A 25534-nucleotide genomic window follows, 5' to 3' on the forward strand; every position below is an offset into this window, starting at 1 on the left:
AAAGATCAAGCCTCACAAAACTCAGTCCTGTGAGCTTTTCTGTGTAAAATACACATTCTCTGTAAAATACACAAAAGGCTGTAAGAGGGAAGATTATACCCCTACAAATCCCAAACCCTAGCAGTCTTCCACTGCATAATGAAAATGTAACACAGAACCACAGAAAGAGTAGCAAGAGGGGAGAAAAATGTGGTCATCCAAGTAGCTGGGTGAAGGAATCAAATCCCTGCTCCTCAGCAACGTTAAACAAAAGGATGGGGCAAAGTCTGGGATTTTTTCAGAAATACTAAACCAGAAAGAGCATGGGAAGATCATCTGTCCTGATGTATGTATGTAAGCTATAAAGCTGTTGCTTCAAACTTACAAAGTTCATCACTGCAGGTTCTTGGCAGTGCTTAAAAGCAGCTGTTGAAACCTCTCCCATGAAAAGTCAATAAATATTTTATGGAAAACAAATGAGGAAAAAGGCCTAAAGCAGCTTTGTGTGCAGCGGGAATCTGAACTTGGGCAAAAAAAGTGGCAACGTAAACTACCACCTTGCTGTTGCTTGTTGTTTCAGGAAGATTCTTAGCCTTTCCTTGCAATTTATCTCTAAACATAGTATTCTTTCCCATCTGCAAAGTACGAAATAAAAGTAACATTCTGAGTAACTCTGCACAAAATCACTTTTGTCGGGAGCCAGAGCTCCCGATACAATAGGGATGTATCAAAGGATATCTAAAATCTGCAGTCTACAGGAACTTCTCAGTACAAACAGACAGTCAATACACACTCAGAAAAGCTGAAGGAAACTTTATTCAGTTCATTTTTTTGCAAGTTCATTAGGTGTCCCAGTTTCATCACTCTCTGAAACTACGTTACTGTATTTTTTTACATGCAAACAACATGGAAGTCCCAACCCAGTGGGCTTTCCTAGCTTTAAGACTATGGCATTTGTGGTTAAGCCTCTGATCATCTCCCCCAGTCTTTGTAGGAGTGCAAGTAAAAGAATGTCATCATCCATATAACACCATTAATCAGAATATTAGAAGACTATTGTAGGAGCTGGGGTCTGTGAGAATTCTGCGTCAAGAAAGCTCCTCTATAAGAGCAACCTCATAAACCTTCAAGAGAATATATCTGAGAGCATATTAATAATAGCATCTGAAACTCATCTCAAACACAGAAGCAGTCAGCATTGTGTGCCTGACATACACACGGCTAGTACAATGGGAAACTGAATTCTGTGTATTTCCATGCGTTGCTCTGTGTTTCAGTAGACGTCAGGCTTGCGTGTTTGCATTAGGCAACACATCAACATTTTAGCTACAAGTAACAGCTCTAACATTATAAACTGCATTTATATTTCCAATACTTCTCAAAAAAATAACCCAAATGATCAAAAATTCTGATGGCAGGCAAGTAATACCTAGCATTACCCATCAGCGTTTCTGCTGAGCACCTATGTCCCTGGAACAAACACATGCTATTAGTTGACGACCCACCCGGTCCTTAACAGACTTCGGTACCGAAACAGGATCTTGGAAAAAAAGCCGCAGAGCTGATGCCTTTTCTCTTTGGAAAGGCACGGTTGCGAATTTAGACAACACCCTGCCGCAGACAGACAAAGGCTGGGCGGGAGGAGGGCTCTCCGGCACGTCAAGAGTTAGGTTCAGCAGGAAAGGTTTGGTGAGGCTGAGTGGAGACCGCGCGGCCCTGGCGGCTCGGTCATACGGGGGGCAGCGGGGAGAGGCCGGTGGAAAGCAGCGGCCCCGGGTCCCAGGAGCAGGGAGGGGAAGCGGACAGCAGGGACAGGGCGCTGTTGAACGGCACAAAAGCGCTTCCAGGCGGCAACCCCGGATGGGTGCCGCGGCGAAAGGAGACAGGAGAGCTGCAGATCAGGGCCGAGATCCGCCGGGCTGAGTCCCCGGGAGCGGGTCAGCCCGTTACCTCCCGCGGGGCCCGCGGACGCCGACGGCCTCCCGCCGGGGCCGGCCTGGCTCCCCCGCCGCGCCTGCCTCGCACCCGCCGCTGGAACCTCCGCCCGCTCCCCTGCCCGGAGCGAGCTCGCAGGCCCCGCTCCCCGCCCGGGTACCCGCGGCCGCGCCGCCCGCGCTCCGCACACCCCGCGGCGCCTCAGGCCGCGGCGCCTCGCGCAGGCCGGCTGCCGCCGCGGCTGCCCGCGCCGCAGCGGCCATTTGCCTCGGGCCGCCGCCCGCCGCCGCCCGCGGGGCGCAGCCGCCCCTCGCCAACCCTGGGGGTGCAGCCGCCCCCTGCCGCGCCTACCCGCGGCCCTCATCGCTCTCCGGCCGCGTCCTCCTCGCCGAGCTTCTCCCGCGGGCAGTCGGCGGCTCGGGCCCCGGGCGCCCCCCCCCCCGCCGCCGTCCCGCTAAGCCGCTTAGGGGTTTGCAGGCGCCGGGCGGGTGCGGGGAGCGGGTTACCTGGCTCCAAGGTGCAGAGCAGGCGCGGCGCGGTCCGGGAGATGCAGCTGCGCTTCTTGAGGACATTGCTGAGGATGGTGCCGACGCCGCCGCCCGAGCTCTGCCGCTTCAGGCATCGCCCCCCGCGCCGCAGCGAGCCCGTCAGCCTGTCCTGCCGCATGGCAGCCCCGGCACGCCGCCCCGCCAGGAGCTCGCTGCCGCCGGGACCCCGAGCTCGCCCTAGGCTAGCGGCGGAGCAGCGGGCATGGCGCGGTAGCGGCTGCCCTGGTTAGCGGCGATCTGCAGTGCAGAGCGAAGTCGAGGTGCGGGAGAGAGGAGGGAGGACAAGGAGAGGAGAAAGAAAGAAAAAAAAAAAAAAGAGGAGAGAAAAGAAGGGGGAAAAAAAATCCAAACTTGCTCCCGCCCACAATCCTAGCATCACTGCCTGAATAAACCAGCAGCCTCCCTCCCTTCCTCCTCCTCCAGCACCACCTGGGATGCAGCAGCTCCGGTTAGAAATAAAGGCAGTCCAGGCGGCAGTGGTGGGGCGAGGGGCTGAAGCGGAGCTGCACAGCCCGGCTGCGCACGGAGCACCCGCCACCCGCAGTGCTGACACCCCTCTCTTGCCGCCTGTTAACCGGCAACGTTGACATTTCTGCGGAGAATTAAATGAAGTAAACATTCTGCCACGAGACTTCTCACGTGGGATTCTGGCCTACAGCTGGCCATGTTCCTGCTGCCCCTTTCAAAAAGCTGCCCTGGGAAGGAGTCCCACAAATGCTACCGGACCTCGGAGAGCAAGGGAAGAGAAATGGATGTTACGGCAGCTCAATGCCAGGGCAGGCTGGGGTCAGGTTCTGTGGCTGGGGTGGCGAGGAACAGCCGCAGCAGCTGCAAGAGCAAGCGGGCTGCAGAGTTTCTATGTTACTGACTCCAGCACACAGACTTTGAACATTCTCAACTAAAATAACAGCCTTTTCTATGAATCTAAACTACACTTACTACTAATGACATACCATGCACGAAACAGTTAAAAGAAGCTATTCAGCAGCATGTTATTAGATACATTTGTCAGTGCTATTTGACCTAACAGCATCCTAAAAGGGTTTGATACAGAATTTCAAACTAGTGGTTTGATAGCCAAGAAAGAAAAGTATTGGAAATAATAGTTTTACAATCTGAACCACTTAGCATTTCTGTGGGAAGAGTGGATTTATCACACCACATTAGTCAGGCTCAAAGACCAAGCTAGCAGAAGTCTGAGTCTACCTGCCAGCATCTGTAGATTTGAAACAACAATTTGCTTCTTTATTAAAAAGATGTTTATCTCGGCCACATTACAAAGATAGGAGAAAACTGGCAACAGATAAGCAGTGAAGCCAATTATGTGAAAGATATACAATTTAAACCACAGAAGCAAGCTCCTTTTTTTTTTCAGATCAGTTATAGCTATCTTTAGAAGTTACTGTTAAGCTTTCAGAGAAGCGTGATCTTGATCATGCCTCTTTAAATATCTGGTTGGGTTTTGGAGAAAAGTCACTACATTTGAGCTGCTAGCTTGCACTCTGAATAGATAATTAAGTCTGTGAGTCGGTGGTTCTTTTTTTAACAAAGGTGACACTTCCCTGCTGATGTAGATGATGCAAATCACTTCACTTCGGTGCCAGCTGGAGATGATGGCTTAGTGGTTAAAGCATCAAATTTGAAATGAATTAATCTCCCCAGGTGTACAGATTGTACCAATGGGACTGTAACAGAAATATTTAAATACAGAAATAACCATGTGATCTCTCTTAGTACTATTCTCCTCTTCTTTGAGCACCATACGCAAATAGCACCAGATCGTTCTTGGGTCATTTCAGTACCAGCAAACCTAGCACCACGTGCCATAGTCCAAAGTCTCAGGAGCCAGAGCCAAAGTGCCACGAATCACTCATTAGCCATACAGTCAGAGTCAGTCATACGACTAAACTGAACATAATCATATGCTGCCTTCAATGTTTAAACCATTACAAATCATCCTTAATACAGATATCAATATTTAACTGATGAGGATAACCAGCTCTCAAAGTGAGAGTTCAGTGTCCTCATTACTGCTATTTCTCCTATTTGTCATCTTGTCACTCTAAAAGAAAACTGGAAACAATCAGGACAATCATTCTGTGACCTGGGCTGTGTCTGCTTCGGAGGAGCTTTCCAGCATGCCAGCCAATTAACACAACATTGCTCTTAAGAAAAAAAATGCAAAAATGACCTTCTGGAGCCAAAAAGAATTCAAGGCATACTAATGGGTCTGATGACTCAGTGGATCATTAGCACAAATGGATTTAGAGACAGGGAGAAGCCTCCTATTAAGCAGACATATACATAGCTTAAGGCCAAGAGCCCAGCTTCTAAAAAAGTGGATGGCATTGGGTTCTAACCACTGATCAGACAAAAGCTATAATTTACCTGCGTCCAGATGTGTTCTGCACCACTCCTTGGACTTGCAGACATCTAAGCATGACACTGCATGTCACTAGCCTGTACACATTTGCCATATTCACCACTATTAAGCTGTAAATAATCTTCACCAATGATGAAATTTCAGACAAATCATCATAGTTCCAAGTTGGTGAAAACGCAACAGATTTGAACTCAAAGATGTCAGCAGCCATCATGAAACTAATTTGATCCACCAATGCAGGGAGGTCTGGCCATGTCTGTGAGTCCTCACTCACAATTACTGACAAGACAGATGACACTCAAAGGATTGGGGGCGGGGAGTGGGGGGGGAATCACAGCATTTTGGCTAGCCCAGAAATTTCAGCTCCAGATATTTTGTAATAATTAACCTGAGACTTTGCTTTTTCTACCTTGTAGTTCATTTTTCCCTCCCACACAACAGTTACTTTCTGAAAAACCTTATCTCATCATTTGGTATCTCTTTGCAATCTTACCACCACCTGGTAACTGGGCCTGTTTAAGGCCAAAGCATGCTTCATAAGAAATAGTAGTTCACACGTATAGCTTGCTGGATTGTTACCAGCAGCCTTATGGTGATTGGTCCTGTGATCACTGCCAGGTTTTGACATAGAGAAACCAGCTCCATTTACCCTAAATTTCCCCATTCAGCAGCCCACTTCTCCATCAGCGCTGGGGCAATGAGGTAAGAAACAGGCAGCTAGAAAGGGAGAACTGAGCACAAGCAGATGGCCACAGACCAATCTTGCTTTTAAAGAGAAGGATATGTTTGTTTGCACAGAGTTTTACTACCCAAATCAGGATTACTGGAATGCACAGTTCACTAGTTCTCTCCTGATGCATGTAAAGAAGACTGGGTATAATCAAAAGACCAAAAATGGTAAGACAACTTCAGCTGGGTCACTGTGTTTCATGAACTCCAGATCTTCCTCTTTATTTCCCAGAAAAGTGTATGGACCACCCATAATTCTGATTTGCATCACAAGATTCCAGTAAAATGCTGAACATTTGGGAAAAAAAACTTGTTTGTCATGCTTCTAGACACTTGTGTTAGCAAAACCTCTTAAAGCAACATGCAACCATGAAAAAAAATTCCCTAAGACATATTTTGTACAATAACATTGCAATATGTTTCATCCCAAAGCATTTCAGAAAGATGTTGACTATGATGACTACACCAACCACTGATAAAGCAAATATCAGAAAGAACTCTATAGCAATATGATGAGAGGAAAAAAATGTATTGCAACTACAAGCCAAAACCTATTGACATCAACAGGGCCATTGTCTGCTAAGGCCTAGAGTTGCTGGCGTTTACTTACTACGTTTAAGAGCTCACAAAATGTAGCTGGAAAATGTAACTCCATTAACACTTGGCTTCAGATAGCTCTACAGAAGTTAGTAAATCAAGAAATTTGAAATCTGTACCAACATATGTTCTGGTGTGCATTCTAGTTCATCATGAACTTATAAAAGATTTCACTTTCAAATTGCAGTGTATAAGAGAAAACACTCAGAGTGAAATATGTCCACTTTTCAAAGGCCAAAAGAATAAGGCAGTTTGAGAGTCTCCCAGGCAGACAAACTACTTTAAATACATTTACCTATTAAACCATCTTTACCACTGAAGCACAAAATTCCTATCCTACCCACCTCTATGTGTTCTATTATAAAACATCCTCTCTGCCAAAAAAAAAAAAAGGTTCTGTTTCCTTCTGTGTGATCCTAAAAGTCTAAAAACAAGCATGACCCACCTGGAGTTTCACACTCCTCCAACACACAAGATGGAGTCACTTCTGACAGGTTGAAAAGAGGCCTCTGGCTTGTTGGGTCCTAAACACTGAAAGGGCAACAGGTGCTACAGCATGAAAGCCTGAAAGCCTTCAAGGTGGCACAGCCCAGCACTCCTCCCACCTCAGCCTGCCAAGTACAATACTGCCTCCTGCACTGCCAGTACTGCTCTCTAGGCTCTGCTACAGACCACAGGCCTGTGGTTGCCACCTAGTTGACTGACCCACCACTCAGCTCTAACTACTGTGCAGCCACCAAGCACAGAGCCTGTAGCAAGCACTGTTTCGCATATCCACAGCTGCAGGAGCACGTGAGGAGGGAGTCTGTGGGTAAGAGTGAACAGATCTGTGGTACACCGAAAGAGAAACATAATTTTGGACTAATAGATTCACTTCTTTCACCAAGTTGGTCTGCTCTCAGACAAGTAATCCAGGGCTGTCTTTACTGGAGAAGAGCTGGTCCGAAAAACAATACAAAAATTAAGTTTTGCTACTGTATTTGTGCCTAGAGAAGGTTTCGTTTTACACAGTTTCAACAAGCAGGGCTCAGGAAAACGGCACAGTATGTTGACACACCACAGCCTCATCAACACAGCATTAATATTTTAAACTTTTCCATTGCATTAGTCATCATTTGTATCAGTACATAAATGCCACAAAAGAGGTCAAGCCCTCCAGTGTGTCCCATATTAGATGTCACAGATAAAAAAAGCAGAGCCAATCCTTGCCTACCAAGGCCTTCATCACCAAGATAAACTACACAATGGACAGGAAATAACATCTATGATTTTCAGAAACAGGATCAAGATCTGAATTATTACTCTCAGGAAGCGTGCAGCAGAGCTGAGAAACGAACGCAAACAAGTTCAGTTGTAGTCCAGTGCTTCCTGTTCCTTTAGACTTCAGGCACATTGCCTTCTTACTTATTTCCCCCTTCAAAACCTGACAACACAGTAACAGAACCTTCTCTGGGTGGAAGCCCTAAAACAGCCTACTTGTTCTTGGAGAGCTTAAGACAGAGGATCTTGGAAATTAAGAGATTTTTCTTATGTTTAAATGGAACTTTCAGCATTTGAAGGAGCATTTCTTATTTAAACATAAGAAAATTCTCTTACTAGAGAATGCTCTCTGGCCAATGGAGCTTTGTTTAGAGCTAAGATGTCTGAAAGAGAATACTGCCTGCACAATTGTTTAGCCATAACTATTGAGGACTGATATAGAGAATATAATTAAAATAGCAATGCTTAGTGTAGTGTATGTCTCTCAACAGGAAACTAATCAACGTTCCTCACAACTTTATAAACACCACATGATGCTTCAGCATATCACAATCAGGATTCAGCCAAGAGAAGATTTCAGACTCGAAATACTTTGTTACGACCTTTTAGTATTTTCTTGTTTTTCATTCTCCTCTTCTCTCCCATACCCACTATCCATGTCTGCCTCCTGTACTACACATGCACAAGACACTAGGACAGGACTGATGAGAAAACATAAAAGAGAAGGTCCCTCAATAGAGCCAGGTCTCCTTGACCCCAACAACACCTGCCCACAAATGTGTGTTGTACTTTATCTGTTGGGACTGATGGATAGTTATATCTAGAAAGTGTGTTTATAAGTTGAATAATACTCGTAATCGTAATGATGCTTGAAATTTTTAGCAGGTACGATACCAGACTCTTCCAGCATCAGCAAAAACAGTTGAAACATCATACATCTGTAATGAAGGCACCTGTATGCCAGTTGTGAAAGCTGTTTCTAGCAAGTGACAGCGCAACAGGGTGGAGTGGTGATGGGTAGCTTCTCAGCTAAGGAGGCACCACATTCGTAGGCAGTGGTGCAAACTGATGCAGTCCCTCAGTTTGTAGATTGCTGATGCACAAGATGATTATGCAATTGGATCACATGGGGGAGAAAAAGAAAGCCTTCAAAAGCATCACAGGTTGCTAAACCAGAAGCATAGACGTGCCTGTAGCCCCCTTGAACCCACCTATAACCTGTCTCCATTGGTAAATACATAGCTATTTCCATGAATGAGGGAGGTGCCAAAGGCTTTACAGCTGTACAGTACCAGGGTTAAGGCCAGCAACAGCAGAAATGCACATAGAATCATAGAATGGTAGGGTTTGGAAGGGACCTTTAGAGATAATCTAGTCCAGCCCCCCTGCAGAAGCAGGGTCACCTAGGAACAGGTCCAGGAGAGTCTTGAAGACCTCCAAGGAAGGAGACTCCACAACCCCTCAGGGCAGCCTGTGCCACTGCTCCCTCACCTGAACAGGGAAATAGTTTTTTTCTTATGTTTAAGTGGAACTTTTTGTGTTCCAGCTTCATCCCATTACCCCTTGTCCTGTTGCTAGCTACTACAGAAAAAAGGGATGTCCCAACCTCCTGACACCCACCCTTTAGATATTTATAAATGTTAATAAGATCACCCCTCAATCTCCTCCAGACTAAACAGCCCCAGTTTCCACAGACATCCCTGTCCCCCAGACTTAACATTTTATCTAGCAGAGCATGAAGCTACTATTTTCCTGAGTTTGTTAGGAAACCACTCAGCAGTAAGCTACAAGCTGTTCTTAAACCTGTCTCTACAACACAATCACAGTGAAAGGAAGGACTATCTTAATATTGAAATGCTTTACAACACAAATTATGAACTTTCCTATGTCACCAACTCTCACCATCACACCATTAAAAAGCTAGTATTCTGCAGCATCTGGAGTTCCTGGGTAAAACTGGTTTGAAGAACAAAATAATTACATTTGCTGATAATTCAGCAACCCCTCAATGTACCAGTGGTAGCGACCAGTGCCAATGGCCTGGGCACAAAGGGCGGCCTAGTCTACTCCACATCTATGGCTGGGAGTTGATTGTTCCCAGAGCTTAAGAAGAGATAATTGAAAGAATTCCTAAAAAGTAGAAACAGATCAGAGGCACTTAAAATATTTCAGAAGAAAAATTAAAAACTCTACTTTGCCATTACAAAACAGATGTGATGTGGAAACCTTCATCTTAACATAGGGCTTCACAGCTACACTGAAAGGACAGCGCAGAGATTTGACTCAGAACTATCCATGCAGGAAACAAAAAGGGACTTAAACGTGATATTGCTTGATCACAAGACAAAACTAAGTTACTTCCCCTTATTATGCCAGTAATAGAGGGCAAGAAGCTCAAACAACTGAGTGCACCTGATATTTTATCAAAGCTATTTGTATTCACTGCAGTGCCCATAAATCCCAATTCTGGGCTGCAGCATTATTGCAGCAGGTGTTGTACAAGCACAGCAAAACACAGACTACCTGCTTTAAAAGAAAGAAGTAATTAAAAAAAAGCACATCAGCACAAGGGAGACAGCAAGATGATATTGGAAAGTAAAATGGGCAGCAGTCTTAATATAGGAACTGCTGTTGTGTTTCATGGCTTTATGGCAAAGGTGAGTACCAAGGGACACACGTGAAGTCATAAGGTCAATAAGAGGGCTGAGGGATTAGGTTTTAATCAACTCAAGTTTAACATGGCTAAATATGTACATGGAAATGCCAACATGGGGGAAAATTGAAAAGGTGCTTGTTTTAAAAGAAGTCTGGCATGGAGGTAGGAAGCATGAGCTAACCTTGAATACTGAGTAAGAAATTACAAGGATGTGACAACAGGGAAGAGTAGGTTGTGAAGAGGTTTAGATGTTAATGAGAGCAAGACATTGGCTACAATGATTATAAGACACATACATAGGCACTTAGCACTCGTGTGAACACCTGTCTACAAAACTCTAAAATATAGGTGTGTTAATCAGAAGCTGAAGTCCACTGCTACATTTAAGTCTGTGTACATACACATGTTGTCTTCCAAAAGAACAAAAGTATACCCAGCAAAAAAAAAAAGTTGGCAGAAACTTCCTAGTCCATATGCTTCCAACAAGCTCTTAATCAGAGAAAAATGATAGATAAGTAAATGGATATAACTTTTAATGTTCTTAAATGTGTGGGTGTGGGGGGAGGTATTATAGTGTGTGAAGTTCAACAACAGCATCCAGGTTTCTTATTTTTTTCTAATTTGGTTCAACTGTATAAAGAAAGTCTAAGGTTACAATTGCTGTTTGAGGAACACAGTCATCTGTGTTGTCCTGATGAAGAAAATAAAAGAAATAGTAGGGGGCAGGGACCCAATTTATTTTACTTATTGCTTTCATGTGCCAACTATAATAGTAAAGCAAATGATACCCAATTAAATTAAACAGATAATTGCATCTCATGAGCAAGGGAAGAGACATATCATACAAGGACTGTTAAAGTCATCATGTATTTTAACTGTCATAGTAACCAGCAGCATAAAGTCTAGAGTTAACAACTGGAATAAAAGTCATAGCAATGCTTACATGCTGAATCAAATATATAGAGAGGATCTTACAAATTAAATACAAAGTAATTAATTGAAGGGAGGTTTCCAACAGCAAATGCCTTTTTTTTTAATTTAAGAGAAATTGCCTCTACTGAAGCATAAAATTTAAATTATTATTTTGGTAAGAAGCATATTATGAAGAAAAATCACTGAAGGGTCCTACATAAAAATGTTGCTGAAAATCATGATTATAAAGAAATATTCCCCAACATTGCTAAATAATATTAAGTACATGCACATCTTTGGCAGTATTCACACCCCAGAATCTTGCTTAAATGCTACATTGTCATTTTAAAAAGCAAATCACCAAGTTACCAGAAAAGCTAATGCAATATATGGAAAAAGAATTCTGACAGGTATGATTTCTAAGCATGCTTTGAGATAATATTTGCAGAAGAATGGAGGCCATAGCAGATTGCAGGCTTCTAGCTTTATAACTGAGCTGCTCTTCCTTTATTAGAAGCTCATTATTTGCTTTGCACCTAGCACAGAAATTGAATTTCACGGTGTGGATTGCCGTCTTCATTGGTATGAAGAGTTAGTTCAGAAACAGTAAGAATTTAATCCCCTCAATATAATTAAAGAAAGCAAATCACCCTATGTCCCCAAGACAAGATTTATCCACAGACAGAACACTTTCAAAGATCTTAGATTAAAAAGTAACTATCAAAGTTAGAAAAATGACTAACCACAAAAAGCCTTTGCTTTGGGCCAGGAAGCACTATGGGAACGGGACCATGTTTATACCTTGAGGTTTTTGTCTGCTGCTTAGTACTTCTTGTAATGCTGAAGACATCCATCAAAGGTATCTCAGGCTGTGCAAGGCTTTCATTAGATGTGTAACAGATACAGTTTGCTTCTACACTACCCAAGGAAAAGAGAATCATGCTTCAGCATGGATTCTCCCTCTCCCAGTACATGTTGTCTCTGCAGACAGAGCTCTGTTACATAGGAACAGAAACAAACACCTTCCTGGAGCAGGGAAAGAAAATGGGGTTCCCTCCAAGGGAGGTTCATATAAGCCCCATATAGGTCTTGGAATGACAAGAAGTCCTCTGCCACTACTCAAATTATCGGCTCCCCTTCCCCCAAAAAAGTACATACATTAGTAATTTAAGCACATTTGACAGACACAGGCTTTTTGCTGAAGTTTGTGGGATCAACAGGATAAAATAGTTCTCAGCCATGACAACATTACTACTCCAACCTTTTTTACTCAACAGTTAAACGACAAAAATTCAGTTCATAACCCACTCTCATAGGACAAGTTTATTGAACTGAATGTGTTTAGGATTAATCAAAGGCTCATTTAGTACTGAAGCCTTTAGCCATTAAAATTGATTTGGAACATGTACAACACCATGCAAGCATGAGTTTTGGTAACAGTAAAGCTCTGGTTGTTTATTTACTACTGTATAACTTGGGACAATTCACTTTCTGAACATGTGCTGCTTCTACCAGCCTTAAGTAGTCTTGTCTCATTAGAAGTTTGGTTTTCAGCGAGCCCTGTACCATGTGTTTGTGATCAGCTCATTAGGTTGCTGACTTCACTGGGCCCCTCTAGGCATTACTATAAATATTAATAGTATTTCATTCCTTAGATTAGTACTCTTCTTCAAAAAAATATCAGCTATGTATATTGATTACCTCCCTATTCTGACCTCCTTTAGTCTCACTGGATAACTGTTTTTCCTTCAGAGTCTAAGATCAAATAGCTATTGCTGCCAATGACCATTGGATGAAGTGAGAAATTAACAATAATATACTGAAAAAAAAGGCTACAAACCTCACATTAAACTCTTAGTTGTTGATGATGCCTGATCCAACCCCTGTGAATCAAATTTTGTTCATTCTCTGTATCTTGGCCATATGTTTTGTATGGATGGTAGGGAAAACATTGATCAGGATCAGGTTGCTGTGATTTTAGGGAGGTAACTATAACTTACAGGAAACTAAATTCAGAAGCTGTTTCACTGCTGGCAAAAGATAGCAAGAGGTTTCCAGTTTTTACTAAGAGACATAAATGGTAGGTTTCTGTGTCTCTTTTATGAAGTGTTTTAGTAAGGTGATGTAATGCAGTGATGGAACACAGACTTGACTTCCTTGGCCAGGGTGTGCGAGCAGCACCCATTTACTGCTCAGTAAGTCAAATTTAGGTTACTAACAGCTTCAAGGAGAAAAGCATTTTAAAATCTAAGGTTCTTGTTTAACTCTTCCTCCAGAGCTGCTTCAGCACAGAATTATAAACAGGACTATTGATTCAAGCAGTTCACAGCCCACTTTCGTAGCACCTTGTTTTTAAATGTCAAGCTTATCTCACAAAGCTGCAGAAATATAGCTGCTAGCACTGCCTGATGCTCCATAAATCAGTCTATTCCTAGTCCCCAAGCAACTGTTATCCTCCATTTGATCTTCAGTATCCAGGAAATCTTTTCTTCAAAGACTAACTCAAGCAAAGAATGTTTAGTGTGTGCTACATTCGGAGATAAAATGCATCTGTGTTACTTAAAGGCCATATACCCTATTGGGCATTTTCAGTGAAGCCCCATTAACCCTCCTACACGTTCACAATGGTAAGAAACTCAAAAAAGCAGCATTTCATTAGGTAAAAGAACAGCACTATTACTTGTACTCACGAAGAATAAAAGAGGAGGTAGTGCTAAGCTAGACAATTGTGAAACACTATGTGTACAATCTAATTGCACAACCCTTTCTCTCAGGCCATTCCCATATTCAAAAGCTTGTCAGAGAAAGATTAAAGATTGCAATGACATAGTATTACAGTTATGCAACTCACACAGCCACCCCTGCTGTGAGCTTACACTCACAAATAAACCCTTCCATCTTGATTTTCCAGCATTTGCCATAAACACTATGGCTTTCCACCACCTGCAGGAATCAGAGCAGGATCTGCAATTGGTTCAGAGGTGTCTAACAGATTTGTGAAATATGAATGCACTTGAGTACATCTCTTGCACATCACTCCTTCACAGATGGCTCTTGACAGCACCAGCTGTACAGCCAGCTTCCTCCCAAATGCTCAGGTCACGCAATGAACTCCTAGGTTATACCCTGGATGCTGACAATGCCTCACAGCAAAGCACACACAACTACTTTGGCTCACAGACCTGCCAGTTGAGCCGTTTGCTCAACTGGGCTGTGTACCCCATCCCTTCCTCCCTCCCTTCTAGCCAACACTCACACTGTCCCAGGGAGATGTGCTGGGTGGGAGTGGAATAAGCTCAGTTTCATGCTTTTCCTGAACGTACATGGAAATCAGCACCTCACCTCATTTAACCACAATAATACCAAAAGCCTTGCTTTTACAGTTTTTCAGGGAACTATTAGACTAACCAGACCTTACCACTGCTCAGGTATCCATCTGAAAAGCTGCAAATGAGCAGAGTGAACAGTGGTGTCTGACAGTTATCTCTGATGTCATGACAGACTGACAGGGACTGTAGGCAGAGAATAGGCTGTTCTGACTGCTGCTGTCAGCAAACAGCAGCATCCTTCCTTCGAGTGGGTGACTACATGCCTCCTCAGTTCAAACTGATCAAATCTCACCTTCCAAAGTTACTGCAGTACTAGAGGAATTAGGTATCACTGGTTTGAGAACTACTTTGCTCAGGCAAATCAGTATGTAAGTAGTACAAGTATTACCCGATAAGTACTACAAAAAAAACCCCAAACCCAAAAACCAAACCAAAAAACAACAAAACACACAGTAATCCGACATATTAATCCCTATTTCTAATACTCAGAAAGTATTTTATGTAACAAGTACTATCCAACACATTAGTTTTTCATGGCACAGCTGTTGTGAAAAGTGTAATTCAGTGCACTCAGAACTCCACATGCATAACAAAACTAATCCCACGAGGTCAGCTACCATTTTGCAATAGTAACAAGATTACGGTTACACAGAAGACTATGAAGAAGAGCCAAGCAGGCAACCTCTGAGCTGGGTATGCATATCCAAAATAAACACAGTCTCTAGGTGTAGCACTAATTCAACCATTTCACTGTTGTTGCAGCTGCTGGCACACTGACACAGTATTTACAGTCCTCTATACCTAACATTGTGGGACAAGAATTTGGTACTGATTCTGCGATCTATACATTCCTACACTGTTCAATCTGCATTTTCTGTCACAAACTGGGCCCAGATTCAGCAGCCAGGTTATTGCTTACAAAAGGACTTAATGAGTTTACTATTCAGTTCCACTATAAGAAATGAGGTATTTATTCTGCAAGAGTGATTTTTTTATACTGTAACCATATTCAGCTGTTCCTATCCCATCAAGTTTCTACATAATAATAAAAAAAAAAGTAGAAATATTTATTTGGGAGGTAGAGGAAGAAAGAAACCTAGTTTCAGTTAGATAAGCTGTGGCTGATGCTCTCACCACCTCAGGTGACCCTGAGGGTACCCCTTTCACCTTAGCAGCTGAGGCCAACTACAGCACATGTCTATACAACACACTGTAGATGATTCAGTTGATCCCGCCTTCATCTGGATGTCTGTCCTTTTCCAGGACATGTACTCAAAGCAGGGGTAGATGGAAGGCTGCAGGAGTATCCTGAATTCCACAGGGCCCACAACTTACACAGAAGCGAGACACCACAGCCAGCTGACCAGAGTCTCCCAGGTCCCCACCACACTTCTATGGGCAAAGGCTTGATATCTCCCAAACAGTAAATCACTGTACCACACAGCTGCTTGCTTCTGCGTGAGGCACATTTTGGGGCTAAGTTTGAGACTCAAGAGGTGGAAGAGAACTGGCAGCTGAAGGCTGTCTTCTCTCAGAGGCAAGTGTTTGAAGTCAGCTGCTCATTTTGCTCAGTTTCCACCTAGCCCTGAACTCCTTAACGTCTCCATTTCCCAGGAAAATCCCACCCCTCCAGAGAGACAGTGGCTCACTGAACTGGAAGAAGAGGAGCAACAGTGAGCCAGGAGGTAGCACCTTCCTCAAGGGGGTAATGGCCTCTTCATCAGCAGGCTCCACATTGTCCCCAGGAATTTAGCAGCAGTGACCTCAACTCTCAACACAGCCAAGTGGAATGATACTTAAAAGAAAGAAAAGGTCGGTCAAGTATATTCTTATATTCCCTGCTGATACCAAGCACTAGCCAGTGTCACTTGAATCTGAACAGACCCCCAGGGTTTGTAACAAGCAATCCTACCTCTGGATCCTGCCACTAGCAGAAGCAGCCACCAAGACAGTTTGCTTAGTCAGTCCTGAAGAATGTAGCTGAAGGAGCCCGCGACAAAAGCCATTTTTGAGAACTATTCAAGTTTAGTCAATGATAAAATATGAGATGGCATTTGTTCAGATGGGGCAGGGAGGTATTTTTGATGGAGGTAAAACACTTCAGCAGTGAAAGTTAGGGACAAAGAAGCATAGCATGAAGTATGTGACACAGAAAAGTAAGGATTCATATACTCCCTAAAGATATAGGAGGAAAATATATGGCTTAGGAATGTACATTGGCTCCTCAGCTCCTTAAACCAGCCTGGACACCCCAGTGTTGTGCAGCCAGGGAGTGAGCTGCAGAGGTGACTGGCTGCATGATTCCAGGAAGATCTCACTAAGAAAGTTGGTTAGAACCACTTTAATGGAAAACTCTGCCATAAAATACCAGCTTGTGGAGAGCAAAGTCCTTCACAGCAGAATGTTGTCTTTGCTGAAAACATATTTCCAAATGCTAAAAGCACAATTTTCACTCTTTTTAGGATTAAAATTTCAACATATTACTTGAAAATGGCACGTTACATAACACAAAATGAAAACAAAAAAGGGAAAGTGTCAACATCTGAACAAAGAATTTTAGTTCAAAATCTAAGTTTTCAGAATTTTGCTGAAAAAAAAGTCAATTAAGCAATTGACTTTTGTGAGTGGGTGTTTTATCTCATTCTGGAACAAGATATTTTAGTTGCTGTATTCTTAGAGCAGAATTTCCCTGTAAGTGAGGATTCCAGGTTCTGTACTGCTCTAAGCACTACTTTTTGCCATCTTTTGAATCTAATACTCTGCAGTGACACAGACCACAAGAAACTCTTCAGTTGAGATATGACAAAATCAGACAGCAAATCCAGCATGCTTCTTTCTAGAGAAAATATTATCTCCTTTTCAATACTAGAAAAAAAAAGACATTTTACTTCATCTTGGAAGTCAAGAAACTGAAATTAGCCCTAAAGTGGCCTCTGAGGAATACCAAATGTGCACAGTCACATGATTTGCCAAGTTTGTAAAGAAACTGATTGGACAGTTTGTCAATTTAGAATTTACAATGCAGCTTTTTCTTTTTTCTTTTTCTCTTTTTTTTCCAGTGGAGAATATCAACAAGAGAAGATGGCAGTCAGATGAAGTATTTTGAATTGAGCTTCTATGGACTCACACACCAGTCAGCTTTCTGAGGCTAGCACATATCATGCTGAAGACAGCTGGTTGGAGACAATGAAGTGGGGTGGTCTCTCCCCACAGAGCTTACTCATGCTACTACTCACCAAAGGATCAAAGATGTAAAAATTCATTACCTACAAGATCCATGCTCTGCATGCACATCCCATCAGCAGTACAATCACACTTTAAGTCTGGGAACTCAGTCAATAGTTTTCTAGAAGAATATCCCGTGAGAGGCAACGGAGCTTTGCTGTACCAGGTTTTTTGCTGCTCTGTTAAACTACTTTCCTCCACACTGCTTCCCTGACTCTCGGCATCCTGGCTGCACTGCTGAAAGATCAGCTCATATTGTCATCGAAAGAAAGTAACTCTGGAACTCACTACCTAAAAACTTCCCAGGATTATCCAGTTAGTGAATTGTTATCAGCCTTTAGCACAGACATGGCACTTTTCATGTGGATAATTTCCAAAACTGCATAAAATACCATGATAGTAAACTCCCAACGGCATTTAAAAACAATTGCTGCCTTTGCAAAACATCGACATCTTGTTCAGCGTTCCACACTGCTGGTATTATGTTGGTAACAATCACTTTTTTCTTCTTTCTCCCAGACCCACTAACAGTTATACAGCATACACAATCTAATTCACATTAGCAAATACTAAACATGACACACTCCTATTCATTGAAATAACTCTTCGTGACCTGATGCATGCCAATGAATGATGCTGTTTGCAATTGTCCTCCTCCAAGTCTACTGTTAAAAGGAAAATAATCCTCCTTAGTCCAAGCTCCCATTGCAATGGAATAAGCTTTCAGATTTCCCAGAATCTCAGCTGGCTGAAGCTGAATGAAATAGGATAATCAAACAACATTTACTTTTATATTCACCACTATAGGTGGCTCTTTTGAAGAGTTCTCCATCACTATTTTAAAGTATCACACAATTTACTAATGATGTTGGATAACAAGGAATAAGTCAGTTAAGACCACACTTACAGCTACAGTCATCTCCCCTCATACCCAAGGGACTGGCAGGTGAACTCTCCCATCCAGATCAAAAGAACTCCTTGCCAGTGGCCCAATGCAGCTTGTGGACCAAGCACACAGCTACCATCCCCACCAAGCCAGGCTCCAACATTCCTTCTATCTGTCTCACTACTTCACTCCTTGCAAATCAGCACAGAACATAGAATGGATTACAAAATCATTGCTAACCAACCCTCAGCCCACCTCCACATCTTGAATCATAAGTAACAGAGAAAGCCTTCACTCTATGCAGAATAACTGTTTGATGAAAATAGCAATAATTAAAAATCATTAGCAATATTCCATTTATTCACATATTTATTGCTACAAGTAGGAACTGACTAAAGAAAATTTGGCCTACTTATGGCAACAGTTCAAACAAACAAGATGACTATGACATTTTCAAGCTCATGATTCTATTTCATTACATTTCTCTTTCCCCACGACATGGCTTCAGAGGACAAAAGATTAGGTAGAACTACACTAAGAACAATTCATTAGGAAAAACAATAAGTAGTCACAAGCAACATTCTTAAGTGTGCATTTCAAAAAGTGTTGCATCAATTTAAGGGATCAAATTCATTAACATCAACGAAGGATAGAGACTAGTAATGTCATCAAATACACAAATACGGATGAGATAGTAGGAGAGCTACTGAACTGAGACATGCATCCAACTGAGTCATTTGAGGATGATTCAGATGAAATCAGACTCCATAAGAAGTAAATATCCTATTTTAACTGTATCAAAGGAGGAATATACTTTTGATAGATCAATTAGACATTTCTTGCTATAAAAAGTTACTGAAGTAGATTCATCTGGCTTCAAACATTAGAGCTACCAAGTTCAACTTAAAATGTACTAGACCAATGAAAATGAGATGTGGTTTTCTAAGTGAATGACCTGTTTCACATCCACTTGGAAATCGAAATTAGAGTTGGAGATGAACACTGCAAGTACATGATAGTCTCTCTTTTAATTACAAATGCAACACTGGAAATTTCAGAGACACTAATATGTTTGTTTTTTAATATGAAACATCCTCCTCAATATATACTTTGAATGTTAAAGTGGGGAATGTGAAAAGCAAGTATAAGCTTAAAATATGGCCCCTAATCTACAACATTGCAGATTTGGGAAGGGGGTGAGGACCAAGACTGCCACAGTAGCAGCATTCACTGAGTAACTCCTTTATAAAGAAAGAAAAAAGTTAAAGCAGAGTGACTGAGGTGTTCCTGGTGAAAGCATATCTGTACACCTGCAAGAGTACATCAGACTACTGGGAAGCAAGGGGGAAAAGACAGATAAACCAAATGTACGATTTGACCTGCATGAATTACTATACACGCACACAGGTATTTGGCCCATGTTACAATACATCTGATCCAGAGTGACAATCACAGAATCGTGTCATAGAACCATAAAATACCAGGTTGGAAGCGATCTCAAGGATTATCTGGTCCAACCTTTCTTGGCAAAAGCACAGTCTAGACAAAATGGTCCAGCAGCCTGTCCAGACAAACCTTACAAGTGTCCAATGTCGGGGAATACATCCCTTCCCTGCAGAGATTATTCCAATGGCTGATTGTTGTCATTGTGATAAATTTTCCTTTCCTCCAAGAACTTTATGAAGTTCAAGCTCAATCAAAGCACTATTAGCTATATTGACAGTCCAGAGTATAATATTGTATTAAGGATGTTATTTACACCTTTAATCAGGCTTTCATCCTATTAACTAAAATCTGTGAATGTCTGCCTTGGGTTTATACCAAATGTTGAGGGAAGAGAAAGGATAGAGAAAATGAGTGAGTAAATAATTAGTACATGCAGGAAAATGACAAGGAAGAACATATGAAAGAGACCAAATAACAATGTCAAGAAAACTTGAAGACAAGGAGTAGTCTGACTGAAAGCCAGTGGTAGACACTGCATGGTAAACAAGACAGAGAGGGGGAAAATGGAACAGGGTCAAGAAGTCCAATATTTAAAGACTGTGACAAGTGAGAACAGCTAATGAGGAGTTAGGAAGGGGGAAAAAAGGTGTAAGATGGATCAGAACACACAGATGCACAGGACCAAAGCTAAACAGAAACTGTAGAGGGAGAGGGCAAGAAGAGAGAAAACACATGCAAGTATGTTTGCATATCTAAGTTACGCTTATCCAGAGACACTTGATGGTGATCTTGCCTAGTCCTCTCCTAACCAACTCATAAAACCACATCAGGCAAGGCTTCTCCAGTTTCCTGAAGAAAACCATACCCTGTGAAGACAGTTGATGCTACAGAGACAGTAACACACTCTCAGAAGTTCAGGAGACTTCATAGCTCTGAATTTCTGTGGCTGGGTTCCAAAACATTCATTTCACTCAATCAGGAGCTTCTGAATAACCTCCACCACCATGTGGGAATTAATGATGTCAATTATAACTAAGAAACCATTTGTCATAACTCTTCAGCTACTTCACATATGGAACCTAATATTTCCTTTGCAAACAACATTTATTTGACAGCCTGACCTTAAATCTTTTCATCCAATTACTGGTTGACCACATTGGTAAAGCATTTCCCTTCATATATAAGGAAAGGATATGAAAGCCACGGACTTACTAAAACCAGAGCTACACGTCTCTCTCTGCACAAAATAAAATATTCTGTCTCCCTCTGCTGGCTCTGCATCAAATCAAACCAAAAGAAGAAAGAAAAACTGGAAAGCTTAATGTATATCATTATCTTAGAGAATTCTAAACAGGAGTCAATGATGAAATAGCAGAAGAACAAGACATCTTTAATCATAGTTTCTGAACAAGTATTACAACAGAGAATACTCACAGTTTTTCTGAACACAGCACGAGACCCATTTGAAGTTATTGTAAGTACAGAGCACCATAGCTATATAGCACTGAATTAATCATACAATCATATAATGGTAGGGTTGGAAGGGACCTTTAGAGATCATCTAGTCCAACCCCCCTGCAGAAGCAGGTTCACCTAGATCAGGTCGCATAGGAACATGTCCAGGAGGGTCTTGAATTAATGACCTCTTTGGGAAATTCTCTACTAAAATTATTTCTCCATTAAAAACACAAGAGATAATTAATGAACTTTCTAGCCAGACTCAGTTACCATTGAGACAGATTACTTCACTTGTAGGTAATTTATAGCTAATACATGCTTTTTTATTAATATGAAAATGTCAGGCAAGCAAAAGTTCCGATTCAAGAAACTTCTGGTTTGGAGTGTGATCAGTCACAACATATTTGGAAATATAAGCAAGCTGTCAATATACAAAATACTAAATACAGGAAAAGAGAAAAAAAATGTCTTTTGCATAGTCTTTAGACAGTAGCTGCAAAATCGTTATTTATTCTTTAGTGAATTCTGCTTTTTCAAATGATATAATTAAGCACATAAAGCACTTTGCTTTCTAAGATGGATTTGAAATACTTCACAAGGCTACAGATCAAACATATCTTGTTACCCCAAACAAGTGACAATCGCAAAAGTAAGAGAAATGTGTGCTGGGAAGTTACATTTGCCATCAGGCCATCACTGAAATTTCTCTCTTACTGCTTTCCTTCACTGGTGTTCTATTCAAATTTGTTTTTTTAAAAAGAGTTATTAAAATGAAACTAGTCAGTCATAGATATTCAAAATCAGAAGTACAGCATGTACTTCTAGTAAATTACTGTGGTAAAGCAAAACAGTATACTGCTTTTAGCATGTATCCAACAGAACAATTTATCCATTTCATCAGAAAATAAGGTATCAAATTTATCAGCCCTGTAATTTCCTAACTAACAGAAGCTACCACTAGGAGTGAAATTGTCAGGCAGTGTTCAAAAAGGGTCTGACAAAGCCAGAATTAAGCATCAAGCCAGAATTTCCATCTTTTCCTGAAACAGTATTTGTCTGCAATTGGTCTGTACAGATAGCTTAAAGGTAGCATTCAAATCTGAATATGAAACTGAGGTTAGTTTAAAACTAGAATCTACTTTTACATTCTACATCTATATAGAGATTTTATGATATGTGGTGGGGAAAAAAAAGTCCCAGTGCAACAACAGAATAAATGTACCATGAAACTCTATATAAATATATACTCTATATAAAGTTGAAGAATCACTTATTTTGGTAGAAGAATCACTTATAATGGTAGAATCTATGGAAACGTAACTCCAAAAAACTTTGACACTAAAAACATATCTTAAAACGAAAAATATTTTAACAACCTTTTGTTGGTAGAGATTTTAGTACCACAGGATAATGTCAGTGCTGTATGTGAAAGCAAATGATAAAGCTTTATGGCATACAACATTATTTTGCAAGTATAAAATTTCATCAGAAAAACCCGGAACAATAGAAACTTCTACAATTTTTTAATATTTAAAAATGACAGGGTAGTCTAAAGAAAATTCTATTTTCCAAGAGCCTTAGTGAGCAGAAAAACTCTTTCACATTTTTTGGATGGAGAAGGAAGTGTGCATTTTTTAATGTTCTATCACATTAATTGTTCTTTTTTTAAAGTTGAAAGAAGAGACAATAGATCTTTCCACTATCAGCATGACACTTTTGCTGAGACTTTAGGACTTTTCTACATACTCAACAGCCACACTTCTTAAGTTACTCTAAGCAACCACCTTCTCCTGTGCACCCACTTCTGCCACCCTCTCCAGAAACTGGAAACTGTTATGGAAAAGGAAAAACAAGTTGTCTTGCTGGATCACCCCTCCAATTCAATTCATGACATCCCACACCGGGATTCCTAAAATTATATAGGAAACAGTACAAAGGCAAGAATGAGTGATTGGAAAGAAGACAACTAGTGGTGCCTGCCTTTGGACAGCTGTTTATCAAATATTGCCTCAAAGGCACAATTACCAGGAAATTTGGAGTTGTATCTCCTACGGTAAAAGCTTATTCCCGCATTCTCTGTACAGTGCTAGTACCTTTACATTGACCAACAAAACCACAGTCTCAGTATATTGCAAAGCAACTGAAGTTATCAGAAGTCATTCAACAATTATATCTTAAAGCAAGAAATAACTAAGTTTTTGGTGCTCTGAAATACATACATCTAGATTTTCAGAAATACAAGCTAAAATTTAACACTAGGTAAAAAAATTATATTGATAGTAAAAATATCTCACTTAAAGAGATGTAATATACAAACCTACACACAGTCTTCAAAAATCTGCATGCACACACATGGACATTAGGCCATATCTCAGTCAAGAGGTTTATACCTAACAAATGAAGTCAGGATGCTCAAACTTTCAGAATGTATAGTCAAATCCTCTAAATATTTAAACACATGCAAAATTCAAACAGTCTTCTTTGCAAAGTAGACTACAGTATATGCTTAAGTATTAATGGTACTGAGGACTCAATAATCAAGTTGATGTTGAGAAAGAAAAAGAGCAAATGAAAAGAAGAAATATGCCTACACAGTGCATGACAGACAAGAACTTTCATGCTAGGTTTAAGTAACACACAGGAACATTTTTAAATGCTTAAAAATTAAACTTCACAGTAATAGACAAACCCTTAAAATCTACATTAGCACATGCCACTACAGTAAGATTCTTTTAATACAATGTTTACATGCACCTCAAAGCTCTTACAGGCATTTTTATGAAAAGACCATGCTGCTTTATTTACTGTACCTGAACATTTCTGTACCTGTCACGCTGCATGTTAATGAAAAAATAAAACAGTAAACATTAGGTTATTTTAATGCGTCTTTCTAAAGGTATCATTTACATTTATTTTTAGAGACAACATTACATACAGTTTCACTTTAGCAGAACTAACAAAAGCATTGAGCTTATCTTTAGATGACAACTCTGCCAAGTCAAATAAAAAAGTTTCATTGTGCTGGAAGAAAAGGCTAATTAAAGAGCAACGTTCTTCCTCATTCCCATGCACCCTCTCTGAAACCCCAAAAAAATCCCAGGTGCTGAGAAAGAGGTTTAAGGAAAGTATGTTTATTTTTTACTAGTATTCCAGATCTTGAACCAACTTGACAGAAAGGAGTTGCGCACTACTACCAACACTCTGGGAAGACAATTGCATTTGCCATCTATAGCTCCCAGTGAGAACTTCCACTTCTAGCATCTCCCTTATAACCATATATGAAAGCACATGGTTAAACAGAACACGTGCACCAAAAAATACAGCTTGGGCTTTCTGAAACTTAAAGCTGAAAAAGCCTGGCAGGCAACCTGTAGGAAGGGTGCCACACCAACACACAAAGCTGGGGCCAGGGCAGCAGACCTAGCAGAGCGGGTTGAACTTTTGCCTGTTCCCAGGTTCCATCGATAACCACTGGAATCCAGTCATACCTAAGGAACAGCACAGCCTGGCCTCCTGACTTTAAGTCAAGTGCAAAGGACTTAGTTGAAGCACTGCCCACATTAATGAAACAAACTACTTACACGAGTGCACCCATATACAGAAGGCACTTACATCGTTTCTGGGAAACGGCCTGTAAACAAGCTGTGATGATATCGCAGTTCTTCTGGACTTCCTGTACAAGCCTGTCTTTCTGTTTCAGAAGACGAAGCAACTTCGCTGATTGAACAGAAATTCTGTAATTCAGTTCTCGTTTTATAGTTGTCAATTCATCGACATCTGTCAATAAGCAGAGAAAATAACTTCAGCACAAGCCAAAACAGCTTATGGCAGTTGACATGTAAAGGGACTTGCCCCCACAGACATTTACGTATACAAACTTTGTATAAATTACAAGTCCTATTGCCTGGGATAATTTCAATTGTAAACACTTTCAGGATCTGAAAGTCTTTTATTTTCTTTTAAACTCAAGTACTTCAACTTGTATGAATCTTAATAATTACACTGTTACAAATTAGAAACATCATGATAGACATAACCAGAATATATCTGTAGTAGTGCAAGCAGGGGCTCAGTTTGAAATGTAGTACCTTTCAGAGGCTGCCTGTGGAAAATATGCATGGAGAATAAGCAAATGGTAACAGAAAAAAGAACATGTCCAAGAAGCTGCCTGCAAAGACAGAAACACAACTG

The 25534-nt window shown here is 41.2% G+C and overlaps 1 protein-coding gene across 2 annotated transcripts in view; it reads right to left on the reverse strand.

Annotated features, from left to right (window-relative positions):
* TBC1D30 (TBC1 domain family member 30) overlaps positions 1 to 25534 on the reverse strand; it is a 56525-nt gene that overhangs the window by 28217 nt on the left and 2774 nt on the right. For both annotated transcript variants that reach the window (XM_062016730.1, XM_062016723.1), the window contains exon 2: positions 24956 to 25120. In XM_062016730.1, the coding sequence (XP_061872714.1) occupies positions 24956 to 25120 (165 nt within the window). The remainder of the gene's footprint in view (positions 1 to 24955; positions 25121 to 25534) is intronic.

Source organism: Colius striatus, chromosome 1 (assembly GCF_028858725.1).
Source record: "Colius striatus isolate bColStr4 chromosome 1, bColStr4.1.hap1, whole genome shotgun sequence".
In the NCBI taxonomy this organism is placed as follows: domain Eukaryota; kingdom Metazoa; phylum Chordata; class Aves; order Coliiformes; family Coliidae; genus Colius; species Colius striatus.